Raw genomic sequence first — 16,916 nt, 5'->3', positions numbered from 1 at the left:
CGCTCTTTTCAGCGCAGCTTAACCAGCTGACATCTCTTAGTGCTTCATCGTAAGCGTGACAAGGGACAGTTAGTACGTTTGTCCCTTTCATATGTCCTGCTCGACTAAATGTTCCGAGGTACTTGTACCTCCTTCAGCTTTAACTAGCGGGCATATAGAAAGCAAGTTCAATGTACTCAAAACTTGACTAGAAAGAGAAGCCAAGATATTTCAGGGAACCAAGCTTCACTAATATAAAAAACCCGCAGTCGTCCCGCAAGTCGGAAACGGACATAGCAGAAGCTAGGAATATTGCTATGCTTGCTTCCCGGAACTGCACCTTTTCGCGGCGTTCAACTCAGTGGCGTCAATTCAAGCGCAGCCGTTAGGAGTCCGCGGACGTATTCGGCCATTTATTGACGCGTTCTACTTGCTTTCCGCACGCCCATTTCAGGCGGACGGCCTAACGACGCGGTTGGAGGAAACTTAATAAATCGGTCCCTCCCAACGACATGGGACGTGGCGTCTTAAATCCCGATTTCAATTTAAAACCCGATATCCCAGAATCCGTTTGAGTCCTTCAGCGTCGACAGCTATCAGTTCGATGTGCAGCTTTACATTGTTGAAAGACGTGATAAGCGGGTCATAAAGAGGGTAGCTGGAGAGACATGGATCTGACAACATTGATCTCTATTCATTTATTTATTTATTCTTGGTTTGACGGAGAGCGGTGTCGCTTGGGGTCATGCCAGCATGTTTTCTTGTCTTATTCTTTTCATTTCTTCGTAGTTCGGAGCGAAAGCCATGAGCGTACAATGGTGGCCGGTGCAGACACCCTAACATCCATATGCGCTCATGCCCTTCGCTCTGTAACTGCGCGTGTTCTCCTTCATTGTGTCTTGGGCACTGCATTGTGCCATAAAACCGAGCAAAACGGCATCTAACGCCTTGTGCGACCGGCAACTGCTGGCGTAGATCCGAGGCACCAGCCTGCAAGAGGAGGACCCGTCACGGCCGGGCCAGCGGCGGCCATCGCCGAACCAGGCCGAGCTGCGGGAGGCCCTAGAGCGGTACCCGCTTCGCTTCTCGTACCAGGACGGCCGCGTGGACAACTTGTGCCCCGCGGAAGGCGAGACGCCCAGGGCGCTCAACGTCAAGAAGGCCATCCTCTCCATGCTCCAGAACAGCATGAAGGAACTCGAGACAAACGAGGACGTGGACGAGGTGAGTACCGGCAAGCGCCGCGGCATCTTCCATAAAAGCTTGTGCCGAATCCCGGGCTGAGATATTCGTGCAGTTCGGTTAAATTCCGCTCCATTTCACTGCGACAGGTCCATAGAGGACATGTTTGTATGTATAGAAGACTTTTTTGTATAATCAGGCTCGGCGCTGCGCGTCGGAACAGAAAAATGCCCCGTTGGCCTTCAATCCTAAGTTAATGTTGTCCACATGCATCATGAGAGACATCTCGAACGAATACAGTAGACAATCTCGTGTGCATGTGTGCACATGAATCAGTTCATCCCGGAACTAGACACATTTACAAATGCCAGATCGGGTGACATATAGCTACTGGTGTCACCTTTCCCGGGAGAGGGCCTGGGAGTTTTTCTCTTTCGCCATCTCGTCACTGTCTAAAACACAGCCGCAACAGAAATCTCGAAATGAGCGACAAAACAGAAGACATCAATTTATTACATGCTGTATTTTTTTAGAGTAAAGTGTTCAGCGTCGGTAATATTCCGCTGCGGGCTTCGCTTCATTTACTGGAAACAAATCTTTACAAGAACTTTCCAAGACATCAAGCGGGAACAGTGAACTCCAGATGAAACCCCAGAGGGGAAATTATTAGATAAGGAGACCAGAAATTCCCATATTCCTGACTGCTAGGATGCATGACATCGACGAGATGGATTTCCTAACCGTCTGTATTGCATATTATGAAAGAATACGACCGAAACTGGCTCTCACATCTTCTATTGGACATGCTGCGCAATCCTCGTCGGCACATGGCCGTAGCCGGCGTGCACTTGATTTTTTGGCAAACAAAGCTACATATCGTTACACATTTGTGATTCCTACATTCTCTAGATAGAAAAACGGCTGCCATGTAGTGAGATTTTCTGAGCAATTTGCGAATGCGATGCTTTCTGTAGGTGAGCAACTACGAAAACAAGAACGCCGTGGTTGTAAAATTGGGTCTGAATTACCTGCAATTATTTCAGCATATAAATATATCGATCAGTGAACCTTCAGAACATATACGGAGTGTATTATCTGTCATGTTTCGACGAAAGTAAAGCAACGTTTCGTTATGAATGATCTGGCGAAGCACCAATGAGACAAGACTCCAGCGTGGAGACCCCGAAAGAGAGAGAGAATAAACATTTATTATGTAAAAAGAAACCGGAGCGCATTCTGGGTTCTGGGTGGGATCCTCAGTCCAGGGCTCCAGCAGCTTCCGCCGATGCATTAAAGGCGATGGCGACTAGCGTCTCCTGGTCTTCCAGGCTGCCGCTGGCCAGCGACACCTCCCACCGCTATACAGCTTCGCGTTGGGTGCCTTTAAGTGAGAGCCCGCAAGACCGTGCGCTGAAAACAAAAACTAGAATACATAACTTTCAACCACTTATGCCTTGGAACTTTTACAGGTTAGATGACGATTTGTCTAAGGTACTTGCGCATGGATTGAGCACCGTGAGAAGACTGCAAGCAGCCTGGTCGTAGTATTTACTCTAGCGCATGATTTGCAAGTGCCATATACGCGGATATGTTAGCCCAATGTCCCCCGTAGACACGATTACAGGATTAAGCAAGATAACTTCTCCTCGCAGCTGGACATCGCTGGTAGGTGCCCGACAGTCTACGAGACGCTTCCGAAAGGCTGGTCCTCGACGGGCGTGCGGAGGATCAAGGACTTCTCGCAGTGCAAGGACCGCGAGAGCGCAGTCACCGCCCTCCAGGCTTCTGCAGTCGAAGGAGTAAGAGCAGCTTGTCTTGCTTGTCGACCATTTCACGGATAAATGGCGATTCAATTCAATAGCGAATGCAATAGTCAATTCAATAGCCTGGGTGACGTTGTGAATTATTTGCATGATGCGAGCCGCACAATTGGAGTTATGCATCATCTGCTCTCAGAAGAACCAGCGCAAAAAGGACAACAGACCAGAAAGAAGAAGGACGACGACACGGACAGAGGCGTTGAACTTTCAACTTCATTTCAGAAGAAACTAGTACAGCGTGTTTATACATGCAGTTTCCTGTCAGGGACAATGACGCACAACGCCTCTGTACGCGTCGTCCTCCTTCATTCTTGTCCGTTCTTTTTGCGCTGGTTCTTCTGAGGTCACGGCTTACCAACTAGCCCAACAAGAAGTCTTGCTGAAATTCATCATCTGCGTTGCGATGCACTACTAAGGAAGTTTGTTCTCGAGAGTCCAACTTCCCAAGAATCGTGTAGATGCTGGAGCCGGGTTCGCCACCAGCATAATGACCCTTACGGAATTGCTTCTTTTAGTATATTATCCAGGTGGCAATATGTATCGCACAAACGCCTCCAAAATTAGCATTTATGAATGCAAATGAATGCATGCTTCATTTTGAAGGATATTAACGGCCTTATTCTCCCTGTATTCTCACGACTGATGCACCAAAGCAAAAAATCGAAATTCGGTTACTTAAGTCTGCTTACAAGACACCTAAGACTGTTTACGTCTGAGAATGTGAAAGCAATATATGCACAAGGTAGATGACAGATTAGTGTTCCCCTTGCTTCCAACGCTGCCGTGCTCAGTGACCCATTTATAGCTTGATTGCACTGTGTCGCTACCTGGAATTCCGGTGCACAGTATGTTGCGCATGAAGACGTAGGGTCGGAGGCTGGCGAGCGAAAATTTTGATCCACATGTCCAAGCAACGCATGGTGGTTATGCGCAGATACGTTGACCACAATGACGCGGCACCGAAATAAAGTTCGGTGCCGCGTCAAAGGTTATTTTCCATCGCTGCTTGTTCTACCACTTTTTAAAAAGTTCACTCACTGCTGCAACGCTTCAGAAGAATGAGGTACAGTCTTTGTCAGAAGTTTAAAGCCCAAGGGGCCTTCTTGGAAGCCGGGATGAAAGACTCCTGTAACATCCAAGAAGTCCTAACTTTAAGAGGGGAAAGCAGGATTGCATATCTCACCTTCAACAGATTTGGAACAACGTTGGCAATGCAAGACGATGCCCACAGCGTAGTCGAGAAGCAAATGGAAAGCGGTCTATAATCTTGTAATAGGGTGTGCCGTCTTGAAGACTAAGAAACTCACAGTGAGTACATCCCTCCATAAAAGGGGGCATGTGGAGTGGATCGAAGGGCAGATATGCGGTCGGCGTGAGGGTTGTGTGCCCAAGGCGCCTACTGACGACGCATGTGTATGTTCTCTCCCTTTCCGCCAGAACCTGAGGTCAGCGCCTGTGGTCAAGGGCAGCCAGGAGTGCAAGCAGGTCTTCCAGAACGGCCTCGTCGACAGCGTGGAGTGCAAGGAGTCGCACGTGGTGCGCCCCTTCTCGAAGAACGAGAACGGAGCCCGCACTGACGTCACCCAGACGCTCAACCTGCGCAGCCAGCGGCGAGGTCAGGGCAGGCGTGCAGGTGAGCTCGACCCCGTGTGCCCGCAGCGGCGCTGCTGTGCTGCTCCAGTTTCGCTGTTTCGCTATTTTATTTATTTTTTCATTTACCCCAAATACCTTCGTGCATTACTGTAGGGGATTATATACAAAAAGGCAAGAGATGACACAGTGTAAGCCAAAGAACTAATCAAAATAAAATCAAGGACAAATGGAATAAAAACAGAAAAAAATACAACAGTCACAAAAGTACACATCGCTGAAAAAATTCAAATTGGTTACGGTAGCACAGAATAGAAAACATCAATAGACATAATATAGGCAGTGGTTGAAGGCAATTTGCTGCAGTCGCGGATTTTTCTGCGAAAAAAAAAAGCAGTCAACGTACATCTGTTTTGCATGTGACCTGCCGTACCTCGAACCTGTGATCTACGTAGCCTGCGGCATAGTGAGGTTCAAGTACATATTTCGCCTTCACAATACCAAAATTACGATGGTAAACTGCATGAAAGAACTTCAATCGCACCTCACGAGTTTTGGATTCAGGGCACACTGTAAAGCTCCCCCACTTCTCAATGAGGCCATAATTGGTCAGCACTATTCCGTCGAGTTATGTGGCAACCCTTATGTTGAAACATACCAACTCATTAATACAGTGACATCTGAAAGCCCATTGAAAGAAAATCAAGGCGAAACGTTACGTAGCCCTCGGTGGATTTCTAAATGAAGGAATCAGTCAGTGCTCTCATAATGCGTCATTTTTCAATTTGTCTGCCACATGCTTGAACCTGGCGAGCAAGTTCAAAATTTTATACAGTGACAAGCAAGGTGAATGCATCATACCTGTGCCAAAGCTTTAAAAAACGATAGTGTAGTCTACGAAGATATGAATAATGAAGGCTATAGCCAGTAAAATTGTCCAGCTCAGCACATTCTAATTTCACCTAATCCGGTAATTATGAACAGAATATTATTATATTTTTGTTCTTACCTTTGGTTCCTACCATGGCAGCGTGTCGCCGCTTAAAGATTTCGAACGCAACGGATACCGAACTGCTGCTGGCCCTCTGCTCTCAATTTCTATGTATGGTAGCAAGCACTGGAGACAGCCTACTTGTAGGCAGATGATTATCGGCTCTGTGATCATTGACATCTAAATCACGCGCTTAGCCACAAACCTCTGGGCTATTTCAACACCCCATTTCCTGTTGGCACCCAGTTTGGTCCAGGGTTTTTTTCTTTAACCTGAATTCTTGCCTGCGGACACCGACTTTCCGTGAATCGGTCTGCAGCCGCATTGTCCACGCTTTCCTGCAGCCTACAGTGCCGGAAGTGAGACCGACCTGCTGTTCGACCACGACTACGATGTGGAGGACTCCTCCAGCTCCCTGGAACGCGCCGAGAACGCCCTGCGCGCAGTCGCCGAGTCGGCGGGAGACGTGGTCAAGTCCTCGTCCCCCGGTCTCTTCACGGAACTCGTGTTCAGCCTGCGCAAGCTCAGCGTCAGTGACCTGCAGATGATTCTCCGCCGGGCCGAAAGCATGTCTCCTAAGGCTAAGTGAGTGCTGGATATGCACTTGGGGCGGGGGGGGGGGGGGGGGGGCGATAAGATAAAGCTCGACATTTTATGCGAGTGGCGCTAAATTTTTATTCAGTTTAGCAGATTACTACAGATTAATTCAGCGCGAAGGAACGAAGACACGGAAAACACACACATACCCAGCAATTCTGGGCAAAAGCATCTTTGAATGGCTAACCGTTTATGAGCGCTATTTTTTTTTTCAGATAATGTAATCTTTCACTATAACGATAAACATGTCTGCAGATTTCCCGACGGCAATCTTCAATATTTTTTATTAACGTTTTTCCTATCGTCAAAACATTTTCCATTGGTTTTGTACGGGAGTCTGAACTGTTCGGTGCGATCGCAGGAAACACTTCAAAAGAAAAATTTTGGTACATATCGGAAGAATGGACCATTGCCTTGAATATTACTGTAATAGAATCTTACAATTTTTCAATTTTCAAAATTTTTGACCGAAATTGCAGGACACGAACACTGGGCAGCGCTTGTCCTGTCCTGTGTTGTGTGTTTTCTCGTGGCCTCGTTCCTTCGCGCTCGATTAGTCTTTTGCAGCAGTGGACCAACTATCCCAGACCGAAATCCTAACACACTGTTCACTAAGAAGGGGCAAAGTTCGAGACATTGGTATGTCGTATGTGGGGCTTGAAAAAATTGCAAATTGTGGAGCTTAGCGTCTCGAAGCGACCCAAGGGCTATGAGTGATGACGTAGTTGAGGGCTCCGGATGGAATTGTACCACCTGGGGGTAATTTAACATGTGCTGACATCGCGTAGCACACGGGCCTTTCAGTACTTCGCCTCCAGCCGAGCGCGGCCGCGACGGACGCCTTCCATCTCGCGATCTTGTGCTTAGCATCCAGCAGCTAAAACCACTGAGCCACCACGACAGTAGTAAATTATAATAAGTAAACTTTTCTGGCTTTCTTTTTTATTTATCTTTATTTGTACTGCAGCGCCATGAGTTCTGGCTGTCGTGGGTTGTGGATACAATGCAAGGCACGACGATCTGTGAAGGAGAACATGTATACGCGCTGCAAATCATACCATCTTGACCTAAAGAAACCGAGCAACACGGTTTGCTTCTTAGGCGTGTAGTGAAGCACTTACAACGTCTCTTACAGGGCAACTGCGTATGTTTTGGAAATCGACGAGCGTAAATGTGCGAAACTTGCAGGTAAATCATACCAAGTCCTTTTTTGGGCTAGCATTTCAAATGCTGATGTAATCGCCGATTAAAATCGCGACGGCCCGGGGGGGGGGGGGGGCATGATGACGTCATCGAAGGTATCGATACGTTTCTAACTCATAAATGCTTAGTTGAAGGAAGAAAACCAACGCCACCAAAGGCAAAGCCCGCCGTGCGTTGTTTAGCAGCATCCAACAACTGTCGGCAGGGTGTGGTTGACTACAGCGGAAATTTGAAGTCATACCTTCCGTGACGTCACACTGAACGTCCAGCACTCCTCCAATGCTTTGAGGAGAAGCCCAAAATTCAATCGTCGATTACGTCACTATATTAAATGCTAGCGCAGAAACCCTTGGCATGCCTTACCTACAGCCTATATGGATTTGGATCTTTAAATATCTCGAAATTTCCAAAATGTGGTGCAGTTGCCCTTTAAGCGCTAACTCTTGTAAGGTAAGGAGAACCCTTATGGTTACATTTCGAGAATTTTTGGCTTTGTAGGAGCCGTAAGGGTTCCACCCTTGCACGCATCGAAAGCAATTCCGCGGCTGCGTTTTTATTGAGGAAAAACGACAAGGCGCCCGTGTGCTGTGCGATGTCAGTGCACGTTAAAGATCCCCAGGTGGTCGAAATTATTCCGGAGCCCTCCACTACGGCACCTCTTTCTTCTTTTCTTCTTTCACTCCCTCCTTTATCCCTTCCCTTACGGCGCGGTTCAGGTGTCCAGCGATATATGAGACAGATACTGCGCCATTTCCTTTCACCAAAAACCAATTCGATACTTTCGGCAAAAACGGCCCTTCGTACGACTAAATGTTAAATTTGTTGGTAAGTCCGAAAAAGGATGGGTAGAGGTTTAACGTAGTTAAGCCGAGTAGACGCGCGATAAGAGGTTAAGCGATTCACCACTCCACTGGCAGGTGGCTGTTGCTGTATCACAGCCACCGGTGGGGATTGTGCAACTCGGTTGCTTTTCCCGAGCAACCTCTCGCGCAGCTGGCGCGACGCTCATTTACAACTCGGGTTGCTAGGCAACAGCACAAGATCGAAAGAAAGTGCGAACGTATGGTCACAAGATTTTCGGTCGCTGTTAGTGAGCGTATGGGTCCTTTAGCTCTAAAGCTATTTGCTCCTGCCCCGAGGAAATTTATTTACGTGGCCGCCTATAACCTTGTATAGCCACTGATATGGAAATTATAGAAATTCGGAGTCCAATAGGGTAGAAAAATGTATACAAGTCTATATGTTTTTATATCTATTTCGTATGGCTTCCGTGCGGTATAAATTCCAGTCATTTTTGTAAGGTCCGTAGGGCCTCATATGGAGTCCGTGTATTTCCATATGCATAATCCGTATAGCCTATCTTGACTCTGTATCTTCCATATGGTCTCCATATAATCCGCATGGAAAACTTTAAATTATGGGACTCTTCATACAGAACGCTTCACTCGGGAGATGTTTTTTGCTATCATGGTTACCTTTTTTTCGCTATGCCAAAAGAGTCGCCAAGTTGATGCTTCTTCTGCTTTAAGAAATACGCGTGTGGAAATGACAGAAAGTGTCCTCAAAATTAACTAAACCGTAATGGTCCCGTTTCATTAAATATTAACAGTTAAAGCGGCGAAATTTCCTGCGGTATCGCACAGCTGCTCATGTCGCTACAGGACTAATCCTTCTGCGACAGAACAATTCTTACGTAGAAGCATTACCAGCTGCATTGCGCCGAAATGAGATGGTTTATTAGTCACCGAATGCTGTCATTACAACCGAAACGGCAGGTTATTAAGCCATACTGGCGTCCCGAGTTGCAGTAAGAGTTTCAATTGCCGCACAAATGTTACTCTACCCTATTCATGTTGATAGGCTTTGTTTTAGAACAGCGAAAATGCCAGGTCGTAGCAATTTCTCCCACAGTGTGATAACGACGCCAACTGAACGCCACTTTCTTCTATGCCTTATAGGAAGTTCTTCGTGGACTCTCTGCCGGCCGTCGGAAGTCCCGCCGCTATCCGCATGATGACCGACTCCATTGTGTCGGGCCTAGTTAACGGCGTGGAGGCCGACATCTGGCTCACGTCCCTGGCTTTCGTGTCCAAGCCCACCATTGAGATGGTTGAGTACGTTATGGTGAGTATTCGCCAATTAAATAGATCGGCTTCCTGTAGAGCGGATAAGAAATAAAAGCTCTTCAATACGGCAGACACGGCAGTAATTAAATTACTGTAATGAAATTACTTTTCTTGGTAATTGGTAGTGTAATTCAATACTTTCCTGGGCTGGTAATTTAGCAATGTAATTAACTACTTCAGAGCAGAAATTTCACGGCAAAAGTAATTAATTACTACCAAGATTACTTTTGCCCAGTGATGAGTGCCTGCTTTTCCTTGTACCTGCCATGCTTTGGCCGCGCGTTTGTAGCTTAGCAAGGAACAATGCCCTTCTGATTGAGGAGTGATGCACGAAAGACTTCGCCTACGTCAGCAAAGCGACTGTTCAGTTGACTACGGCTACTTTTCTTCAAAAAGGGGCAAAATTTTAGACTTCCACTTTCAAGCTCAGAGGCGGTGCAGACAAAAAAAAATCTAAAAATTTTGCAGGAACTATGAAAAATGCGTCGGAACTAAGAAGTAATTTAAAGTAATTTTCATTAGTTAAGGCAAGGAATTGTAACGTAATATCATTACTTTTTGAGACCAGTAATCTGTAATGTAATTTAATTATGCGAGATTTCTAGGAAAGTAAGTATCAATGTAATTTAATTACTTTTCAAAAGCAATTTCGCCATGTATGCAATACGGATTGCTGGCACTCTGATAGTTCACGCTTGCTTCTCACTTGCATAGTGCAGCAGTTTGCCACCCCTGAAGCTCTAAATCTCTGAAATGTAAGGCCAAGCCTTTTCATAACCTTTAAGGACCTCTTGATCGTTAGGGAAGCTATGAGGGCTCCACTGCACCAGTAAGAAGCAAACAATGGCGCCAAGTTATTTTTGGCATATCTACGGTACGTGATGAATGCGCCTATTTGCCAGCTGAGGTTCTCGAAATGGGAAAACATTGCACCTTAGACATGCTTCTATACTTTTTTGCAGGCGGGTGAATTCTAGATGAAAACCTCATCTTTTTCTCAGCACATAAATACTCATTCCGTTCAGGTGGCAAGTTTAAATAGACATCCTAACTGCGGCGGCACTAGGAGTAACAGAAACATTTAATTGATTCCAGAGCTTCTTAGGGATCACTAAAATATGTAACTGCTAAAGCTGGTCTTGTCCAGCAGCTCCCTCTGGCAAACCAATAAAACAATGCTTTGCCACAAGGCTACCGCCTGCGGTGGAAGAGCATTCACTTCGCATTTGGGGGATGCTGGGTTCGATCCCTAAAACATCCGGCTACCCGCCGGTTTTTTAATGGGTACATGATCTCCCCCGGCCTGATGCCGGCTTCTCTAATCCCGCCCCCCTAGATGAGTAATCGATCCTCGAAAGACCGATATCCGCCTTATGCGGTGAAGCCTATTGTAATGATTTTATTTTACCCAAGGTGGGGCAAGAACGATTCTTCCAAGCATTTCACCCCAGATGCGAGCAGCCTTTCGCGTCTAATTTTGCTTGGTTATGACCTCTAACATTTACAACAAGCAATGCTTGTGAACTTAATTTCGAAATTGTGATTAATAATAATAATAATTGGTTTTGGGGGAAAGGAAATGGCGCAGTATCTGTCTCATATATCTTTGGACACCTGAACCGCGCCGTAAGGGAATGGATAAAGGAGGGAGTGAAAGAAGAAAGGAACAAATAGGTCCGTAGTGGAGGACTCCGGCATAATTTCGACCACCTGGGGATCTTTAACGTGCACTGACATCGCACAGCGCACGGGCGCCTTAGCGTTTTTCCTCCATAAAAACGCAGCCGCCGCGGTCGGGTTCGAACCCGGGAAGCCGTCGCAGTAGCTCAGTTGGTAAGAGCACCGGACGCTAAATTGTGATTGTGGGGTTTAACGTCCCGAAGGCACACAAAGGCTATCAAGGACACTATAGTTGACGGCTCCGGATTAATTTACACCACCCTGGGTTTCTTAACCTGCGCTGACCTAGCACAGCGCACGGGCGCTTTCGCAATTCGCATCCACACAAAATCGCCGCTGCGGCTGGGATCGAATAACTCGCAAATTTTTGACTGGAAGCCAACCACCAATGCCACTGAGCCACGGCATCGGGTTATTTTTGCACTTCAGTCATGCTTACTAATCAATTCCCGAGGTCTCACAAACTGAGAATTAAGAGTGCCACTCCAGGATTTCTGTAAAACTCGGAAGCTAAATATGTTCTCTTTTCAACTGCGATGGCTGACGGTCTTAAAAACACATCCGCCCTGTCCTGTCTGGTAACCCGTAACCTGGAGTAGACTTGTAAAAAAAAACAATTTTCAATTTAACTTGGCTAACCCAGGAATTCAGCAAAAAGCAAGCACGCTTGCTAAGCGTCTGAGGCTCGTCCAAGGCAGCTCCGCTACACGCTTGCGACAACCCTTCTACATATACCCACAGGGTCAAGTGGCAATGACGTGGGATCACGTGGTCTTACGACGCCCCCATCGGATGTTCTTAAGGTGAAAGTTCAGCTACAGGTCATGGGTCAAGATCAGGGGTGAAGCGCTCGACGCCATAACTGTACGACGTATGGCCATACTCGGCTAACGTGGTTGGGCTGAAGGTCGTTCAAGGCCATTCTCCGGCCTACGCGACGACTGCTTTACCTAGAGTAGTGAAGCTCTTCGCTTCAAAAGAGTATCCGAACGCTGTCTAATACCGTCCTCCTCTCTGAAATCTGAAACCACGCTGTCTGAACGCCCAGCCCCTTTTGAGGCTGGAGCGATCCCAGGCGTACCTCGGAGTCTCGACGATGGCGTACGCCTACTGCCGCAACAACGCAAACTGCGGCTCGACGCGGCCCATCAAGGAGCTCGTGCGCGCCCTCTACCTGAGCCTCGGCGAGAACTGCTACGCCCGCGATGACACGACGGTGAGTGCATGCACTGGCCTTGGGCCCGCTAAAGGACTATAGGCACTTAATTTTATTCTATGTTTCTTCTTTCAAATGATGCGTTCAGACATTACAATGCACGGATCATCGCGTGGTTTGAACTGATTTGATTTGTGAGGGTTTAACGTCCCAAAGCGACTCAGGCTATGAGGGACGCCGTAGTTGAGGGACTCTGGAAATTTCGACCACTTGGGGTTCTTTAAGGTGCACTGACATCGCACAGTACACACGGGCCTCTAGAATTTCGCCTCCATCGAAATTCGGGTCAGCAGCCGAGCGCCATAACCACTGAGCCACCGCGGCGGATAAAAAGAATAGAAATGCTTGATTCACATAGGCCCTCGATTACCTAGCTGTCTACGGCTTTTGTGCTGCTACATATTGTACTGTTCGAAGGGAGCTGCGGTAATGACGACGGAAACCTGCATAATGAAACTTCTGCGTTCATGGGCACCGGAAGCGGTACATTGACTGTCATTAGAGGTTTTTGAGGAAAAGAAGTGGCACAGCAGCAGTCGCACTTCTAGGTTGACACTTGAACAGTTCCGTGAGGGAAGACAGCAAGGTGGAAGTATTGTAGAATGAAGAGAGAAAGAGGTGCCGCAGTGGAGGGGCTGCGGAATAATTTCGACCACCTGGGTATCTTTAACATACACTGATATCGCACAGCAGACGGGCCTCTAGAATTTCGCCTCCGTCGAATTTCGACCGTCGCGGCCGGGATGATCACCTCTTGGTTTTCGCCTACGACAGCTAAATAATTTATAATTTAATTTATTATTTCATGTTGCTCCGGTTTCGGTTTCATCAACCGAACGATTAGTGTGAGCTGTAGGTGATTCTTGGATCACGTGACACACAAAAAAAAACGGCAATACAAACGCTGATATGTATAGTTTTTAACTCCATACGGCACTTAAACCAGCCTGCTTGAATAGCCCGAATTGCAGCAAATGACCTATCAGCAGTTATATTCTCGTTTTTTGTGCCTCACGTGACGTAAACATACTACACGTCACACCAATCGTTCGGGTGATGAAACCGAAACCGCAACAACATGAAAGAATAAATTCAATTACAAATTATTCAGCGCTCGTAGGCGAAAACCGTGCGGTGATCCATGTATTCTAATGTCTAACGCATAATTTGAAGAAGAAAACACACAGTAAAATTCGGTGTATGTAGTCCTTTAAGAAATCAGGTTTTGAAAGTTGGCCACATAGCAAAACATTTAATTTGAGGATAGAGTGACATATTAGCTACTGTAGCATTGTCGCCTGTAGCATTGTCACCTATTGAGCTTTCAACCCGATAAACTGTCTCCACAGATTTGAACTCGCACATAGATGCACGTTGACAATCCTCGTTTTGGAATTTTGGGCTTTTGTATGAAATGCGTTTGGCCGGTCTTTAAGAGGCAACCTTGAGAGCAACTGCACCTCGCCTTTGGTTTCCTTAAGATAAAGTGTAACGATTACGGTTGTCTTCGTAGTTTAGACTGTGTTCATGTTATCTTAGCATTTGCTTTAGCAAGTTCAATTAGGTTTTATATAAAACTGGTGGCTGCTTGCTTCTAGCACCGATTTCACTGGGATCAAATTTTACTTGGCTGCGAAGCATCTTAAAAATTTACAGGCTTAAATCGGAGGAATCATGTTGGTCGTTGTTCTCTTTCTGCGTTATAACAGACTCTGATGGTGCTCAAAGCTCTCGGCAACCTGGGCCAGTCGGAGGGCGCCGAAGACACGCTCTACCGCTGCTTCCAGAATCCGCAGCTCGACATCGAGATTCGCCTGGCTGCAGTGCAGGCTTTCCGCCGGTTCCACTGTGACATCCCCGTAAGAGCTACACTGTGATAAGGCAACGTAAAATATTAGGCGATTCAAAAAAAATGCATTTTTTTTTATTTTGTGTTAAGCAGTATCTTTCTCCCAGATTACCTTTTCCCTAAGGTGTGTTCTGTCTTCAGAATAGCATGCTTCTCTTAGATTCTGTTCCTCCTGAGCATGCCATTCTTAACAGGCGTTGGCAATTTGAAGCGGCTAATATTACTACTACGGAGCGTGCTATGGTGATCAAACTTTTTTTACACTTCACCTAGCGCGAAGATTAGGGCGTTCTCTATGCACATGCCTGCACATGCCACTGGTGCACTCACGCATGTACCCAAGAAATCTCTTCTCTACAGAACGCGTGAGAAAATTTCAAAAGCTGAAGCATGCTCCGTAATGTTCTAGCCGAGCCTGTAAAGTATTCATAAAGCTCTGTGCGCTACGTCCAATATTACGCACTAAACACCCCGTGGTCCGTCAGACAATAGGGGCTCGCAACCGTATTCTCTAAAGCATTGTACAAATATGTCTGTGTCACCAAAGAAACAGCTAAAAATGTGTTCAGCTACCGGCAATGCTTCGTAATGGCATTACGCTTCCGCTAAGAAACATCCTCAGCATGCAAAAGTGCTCAGAGAAAGACGGCGCCATTCTCAGGAGCAGGGCTCGTCATCTGTCGGAGGTTGCCTTTTTTTCGAGCGTTTCTGTGTGTGTGTGTTGGTGGTGCCTTAGCAGAAGACAAAAGCCAATACTGGACGAAATATGCAAAGTAAACGTGAACTACTTTTTTAGAAAACATTTATCGCCCCGGGTTAGGAAAAAATGTGAAAAACCAAACATAGTGGAAAGTTCAAAGAAAAGAGGCTATGTCTTTAGGAAAGTTTAAGCAAAACGGCTTGTGATCTGGGGGTTCTTTCGTGCGATGTGTGCTTCAAGGCTTAAGACTGTTGCTGCTCTGAATAAAATATTCAGCAGAAGGTGCACCAGACGAAAGTCAAGCCGCATTTTATTTCGAAGCCGACACCAAAATTAAGACTCCTTAAGGAATAAACAGCACATTATTTTGGTAGGGTCCCCATTTCTTTACGCGTCACTTCATTTCTTTCGTTGGCTGACAGCGTGTTGCATGACAAAAGCCAAAGAAAATCTTACCATATGCCCCTAGAGCAGCAGTTACATATTTACATGCACTCATTTAAAGCTCGCCTCTTTCATACGCTCATTTATGTGAAGCAGGAGTAGTCTTTTGAAAGTAACGCGGGCAGGCGGGAAAGTTACTAGGACATACCCAACAATACTGGACAGAAGCATTTTTGAGCGGGAAACCTTTCTGAACGCAATCTTTTCATATAATGTCAGGTTTCACTATAATAATCAATGTATCCGCAGATCAGCTGACGGCAGTTTTACATTTTTTTTCACTAATGTTTTTGCTATCGCAAAAGCTGTTTCAATTAATTTTATAAGAATGGCAGTCTTTACTGCTCGATGCACTCGATGGAAACACTTTAAAAGAAAGATTTTGCTACTTATTAGAAAAACTGACCATTACCTTAAATATCTTGATACCAGTATCTTAAAATTTTTCAAATTTCAAAATTTTTGCCCGAGAAAGTTGGACACGCGGACGCTTACGACGAAAGGGTAATTACGGTACGGAGGAGAATTCTTTTGACAAACCACCTTGCTATTTAACACATGAGTGGACCATTACCTTCAATATTTCCATAGCAGTATCTTACAATTTTTCAAATTTCAAAATTTTTGTCCGAGAAAGTTGGACATGTGGACGCTTATGACAAAAGGGTAATTAAGGTATGGAGGAGAATTCTTTTCACAAACTACCTTGCTCTTTAGCACTTCGCGTCAAGTAAAGGTCGAAAAAACAAACATAACCAGCGCAGTGCTGTTCCTTAACTTATACCCGTCGTATTCTTTGGGCATCTTCCTAAAGACGTACTGCCTCAATGTAAAGCGTTGACGCCTGTTGTGCCTACGGCGTTTCCACACAGCGCAACAAGATGTTGAGCATCTACCAGAACGTGCACGAGAATGTGGAGCTGAGAATCGCCAGCTACTTGGCCGCCATCCGCTGCCCAAGCAGCCCAGTCATCGATGCCATCAGGGACACCCTGCGCGGAGAGTCCATCAAGCAGGGTAGGTTCTGGTGTGCGCCAAATATTTGCAGAGACGTGAAGGCTAACGAAAAGGGTTCAGCGTAAGTTAAGGACAACACAACAAGCCATGGAAAGAAAAATGATAGGTGTGAGGTTAAGAGACCGGAAGCGGGCAGTGTGGGTGAGGGAGCAAACGCGGGTTATTGACATCCTAGTCGAAATCAAGAGGAAGAGATGGGCTTGGGCAGGGCACTTAATGCGACGGCAAGATAACCGCTGGTCCTTAAGGGTAACGGAGTAGATTCGAAGCGAAGGCAAGCGTAGCAGGGGGCGACAGAAGATTAGGTGGGCGGATGAGATTAAGAAGTCTGCAGACATAGGGTGGGCGCAGCTGGCAACGGGCACGGTTATTTGGAGAGACATGGGAGAGGAATTTGTCCTGCAGTGGGTGTAGTCGGGCTGATGATGATGATGATTATAAAATATTTGCCTGAACTCAGAGCCGCCATTAAGGTCACAATGGCTGTAAGCGTTAGAGAGAACACGATACGAAGGATGCTAG

General features: G+C 46.4%; 1 protein-coding gene across 1 annotated transcript in view; it reads left to right on the top strand.

Moving 5' to 3' along the window:
• Nucleotides 1-16,916, top strand: part of LOC144111290 (uncharacterized) — an 82,465-nt gene that overhangs the window by 16,992 nt on the left and 48,557 nt on the right. The window contains 8 exon segments of the mRNA XM_077644534.1: nt 955-1,203; nt 2,814-2,960; nt 4,419-4,614; nt 5,907-6,147; nt 9,321-9,486; nt 12,217-12,384; nt 14,094-14,243; nt 16,250-16,394. Of these exon segments, the coding sequence (XP_077500660.1) occupies nt 955-1,203; nt 2,814-2,960; nt 4,419-4,614; nt 5,907-6,147; nt 9,321-9,486; nt 12,217-12,384; nt 14,094-14,243; nt 16,250-16,394 (1,462 nt within the window).

Source organism: Amblyomma americanum, chromosome 11, assembly GCF_052857255.1.
Source record: "Amblyomma americanum isolate KBUSLIRL-KWMA chromosome 11, ASM5285725v1, whole genome shotgun sequence".
NCBI lineage: Eukaryota > Metazoa > Arthropoda > Arachnida > Ixodida > Ixodidae > Amblyomma > Amblyomma americanum.
The sequence above is the reverse complement of the archived record's forward strand: the minus strand, read 5'-3'. Positions and strand labels throughout refer to the sequence as shown.